The sequence below is a fragment of the Oryx dammah genome, unplaced genomic scaffold (assembly GCF_014754425.2).
Source record: "Oryx dammah isolate SB20612 unplaced genomic scaffold, SCBI_Odam_1.1 HiC_scaffold_5, whole genome shotgun sequence".
Lineage (NCBI taxonomy): Eukaryota > Metazoa > Chordata > Mammalia > Artiodactyla > Bovidae > Oryx > Oryx dammah.
In genome coordinates this window covers 98,751,968-98,756,286 of record NW_024070189.1, presented here as the reverse complement: position 1 = coordinate 98,756,286, position 4,319 = coordinate 98,751,968, and the positions used below count along the sequence as shown (strand labels likewise).

General features: G+C 39.5%; 1 protein-coding gene across 1 annotated transcript; it reads right to left on the bottom strand.

The window, feature by feature from the left end:
* Positions 1-2,251: 2,251 nt before the first annotated feature.
* LOC120864622 (olfactory receptor-like protein OLF4) lies at positions 2,252-3,333 on the bottom strand. The gene has a single exon (XM_040241653.1). The coding sequence runs from the start codon at positions 3,200-3,202 to the stop codon at positions 2,252-2,254; it is 951 nt and encodes a 316-aa protein (XP_040097587.1). The 5' UTR covers positions 3,203-3,333.
* Positions 3,334-4,319: the final 986 nt, after the last annotated feature.

The window sequence follows — 4,319 nt, the reverse complement described above, 5'->3', positions numbered from 1 at the left end:
TTGAAAGTCAACAGTTGCAATGGCCATGATTTGATCTTTGTAGATGTAGATGGCAAGTGTCAGTCTTCAGTTGGCAGAGCCCCTTTTTGTTCATAAACTTGACCATGATTTTGAGGGGAGCATCTCATGACCATTTTATCCTATGGTGCTGAGAATGTCCATTCTCAGGTTTGGCAAAGATTTTGTTGACAGGCCACTCAATGTGCTGTTACTCGACTAGGCCATAAAACAGTATCCAAAATTCTCTGGACCACCTGTCTTACTAGCCTCTTGGTCCAGGAAAATATTCCCTCTTGTTGCTTTTTCCCATATCTAGAGTTACACTGTTACCATCATCGATCTCATATGGGACTATATATTATATTAGAGGCCTCAGACACACATTTGACAGTGTAAGAAATAGCAATTTTATAAAACGAGTGAAATACAAATAACATAGCCAGCAGTATTACTAAAGTCACAAGTAAGACTTAAGAGCTTCTATTAGATGTAGCCCAGTATATCTCAGGTCATCTGACTTAGTCTGCTCTGTAGAATCTTTATCTTCCAGGGAAATTATATATTCAGTTCAGTTTAGTTCAGTCACTCAGTCGTGTCTGACTCTTTGCGACCCCATGAATCGCAGCACGCCAGGCCTCCCTGTCCATCACCAACTCCCAGAGTTCTCTCAGATTCACGTCCATCGAGTCAGTGATGCCATCCAGCCATCTCATCCTCGGTCGTCCCCTTTTCCTGCCCCCAATCCAGCATCAGAGTCTTTTCCAATGAGTCAACTCTTCGCATGAGGTGGCCAAAGTACTGGAGCTTCAGCTTTAGCATCATTCCTTCCAAAGAAATCCCAGGCTGATCTCCTTCAGAATGGACGGGTTGGATCTCCTTGCAGTCCAAGGGACTCTTAAGAGTCTTCTCCAACACCACAGTTCAAAAGCATCAATTCTTCGGTGCTCAGCCTTCTTCACAGTCCAAATCTCACATCCATACATGACCACTGGAAAAACCATAGCCTTGATTAGACAGACCTTAGTTGGCAAAGTTATGTCTCTGCTTTTGAATATACTATCTAGGTTGCTCATAACTTTTCTTCCAAGGAGTAAGCATCTTTTAATTTCATGGCTGCAATATTAGCACTGCCTATAAGGTACATAGCCCAGTTTTCTAGTGTTGCTAGATTGATCGTCCTTAGTATGATTTAATTGTTTCCAACACAGAGGAGACTTTAAGCCTAAATTACCATAGCCTGGTGTTATCTATATAAATCCATCCCATAATTGTGGGAGATTTATCCTCCTTTGCTGAAACTTTTCTTGTTGCTCTGATTGAGCTTGAGTTATAGAAGAAAGCTCAAACTTATGGCCAGAGTCAGAGCAGGCATTATTAATTGGCCTGATGAGGGGATCCCATCTAGTAATATCACAATGACATGAATATGACTATACTTTTTTTTTTTTTAAGTAAATTTTCTCAGGGCCAATTGCTGGAGTCCAGCTCCAGCAGCCAGGGAATCAGCCTGGAAGGGGTGAGGGTGTCAGTGGACTATGATGTAGCCTCTGACTTACAGTACAGAACTACATGTTTATTTCAAGCTTCAGGTCTTCTTTTATATTTTGACAAAAGCATTAGGTCAGAGTCTTACTAGATGCAGACTTCCATTAACAAACTGGGATTTAACATTTTTTGAAATATTTTTTTCTCCCTAAAGTTACCCTCATTTTTATAAAATATAACCAAATTAAGGCTAGTCTGTTTGCCAAATAGGTCTGTTCTCACTAATTTTGGTCTGATAATTTATATAACCATAATTGATTATAGACTTTTTATTTTGCTGAAACATTTATAGAGTCTCAGACTGAACTTTTAAAATAAAACAGGGCTGGGAAACTAACATCAAAGGCTTATCACAGATTTTGCCTAACAAATCTAGGTGAATTCATCCCTTTTTAAGGTCTCAAAAATTTCTTGAGATTTTTGTACCCGTGAAATAACCTTCCTAACTCATTTAGTAAACTTACTGGAAACCTAAGAATTTCCAATTTTTGGAGGAGTCAGATAGAGAGAAAATATAATTGTTTTGTTTATAACCTTTAATTTTACCAAAGTATTGTCATAATTAGTTTGAGAGGAAGGTTTTCCCTACTCTCTGAAAACATAAGATTCAAACCAGTAATTTTTCAAAAAGAAACCATAAAAGTTATAAGCATATTCACTGGTTCATTCAGTCTTTAAAACTTTCAATCATGCTGCCTCCTTCAGCTCAGAACAATTGGCTTCTTTTTATAGCTGCAGTCCTAAAGAATGCTGTCAGAGCCTTCTTTATGTCTTTGTTCCTCAGACTATAGATGAAAGGGTTCAGCATGGGTGTGACCACAGTGTACATCACTGAGGCCGTTGCACTTGAGTGTGATCTATGGGCATTAGCAGGGTAAATATACACTCCTAAGCATGTACAATAAAATAAAGAGACCACTGAGAGGTGAGATGCACAGGTGGAAAATGCCTTATACTTCCCCTGAGATGATGAAATTCTATGTATGCAGGAAACTATCCTAGAGTAAGAGTAAACAATACCAGCTAAGGGTGAACCTCCCAGCAAGACAGCTGAAAAATATAGCATGGTGTCATTAAGAAGGGTCTCAGAACAGGCAACTTGAACCAACTCTTTGAGTTCACAGAAATAGTGAGGGATTATCACCACTCCACAGAAGGACAGCTTTGACACCATTAAGGTTTGTAAGAAGGAATCCAAGATACTGATGATCCAGGACACCAGAACCAGCAGTGCACAGAGCCAGGCATTCATGATGACTGTGTAGTGCAGGGGGTGACAGATGGCCACAAACCGGTCATAGGCCATCACAGTCAGGAGGAAGTCATCCAAAACTACAAACAGTGTGAAAAAATACATCTGGATGATGCAGCCTTCATAGGTTATAACTAGGCTCTGAGTCTGAATGTTCCACAGCATCTTTGGGACAGTGGTGGAGGTGAAGCAGATGTCTACAAAGGACAGGTTGGAGAGGAAGAAGTACATGGGGGTGTGGAGGTGGGAGTCCGAGCTGACAGCCAGGATGATGAGCAGGTTTCCAAACACAGTAATCAGGTACATGAGGAGGAAAAGCCCATATATAAGGGGCTGGAGTTCTGATTCCTCTGAAAGTCCCAGAAGAAGAAATTCTGAAACATTTGTCAAGTTTATTGGTCTCATGTGGTGGAGATGACTACTGGAAAGGAGAAAATAACATGTCTATTTTTACAAAAACAGACATTGCTCACATTGTTGAAAAACTATTGTTTATATTTTACTTAAGCAAAAAAATTTTTTGCCTAAGTTCAGCATGTTTCTAATGGATTTTCCCCTTTATGGAATTCCTTGTGTCAGCTCGAATTCACAAAGTTATCTCACGTGTAGATTTTTTTTTGCAGGCTATTATATATTCTAAATATTTAATGAGAAATTTTTCAGTTCATTTGGGTAATAGAAGTTGAATAATGCCAGTGTTTCAGGTGCTGTCCAGGTGATGAGTATGGGGTTCTACAAAAGCTGTAAGAATCTAAACACAAAGAAAATATAAGCTATATATATATATATATATATATATATATATATATGAAATTTGGCTACATATGTGTTAATATATATTGCTTTTCATACAATGACTCCTGCTATGAAGAAATCTGAAAAGAGTTATAAAGTAAAGATAAGAGAGGGGATACAATTTCTCATGACTCTTCAGGTAAGACACGCAAATAAAATGACATTTGAATAGAGACCTCAAGGAAGAGAGAGAAGGAACACTGAACTTACCAGGAGGAGAAATGTGTGCCTGGAAGTGAACATTGGTGCAACAGCCCTGGTGTAAAAGCCCTGGGGAAGGTGCTTGTTTAACATGTTCGAGTTAAAAAAAAAAAAAAAAGAAGAAGAAGCCAATTTGGGGAGGTTAGTGCACAAGATGAAGTGTGAGGAGAGGCCATATCAGGATGCTGCTGAAACTTCAAGTCACAAGGAGACCCTCATCCACACTATGTTATGTTCCTCTAGCACATTTTGAAATTGTTGCAAACGTGTCCTGTATGTTTAAATGACTCTCTTTTATTGATTGAGTTCTGGCTTCTGTATATGAGTCACCTTGAAATCTGTGAGCTTATTATCCCTGCTGTGAGCACTGCTCACATGATACATGGCAAGAACACACATACACACAGTAGGCACTGGCTACTTAAAGGCTGTTGCTGAGCAGTGAAAGACGCAGGGAGTGTTGGCCTCTGGAGGAGAAGAATTCAATCCAGGGCCAGTGACGAGGCTTGATCGCTCAGAGCTTTTG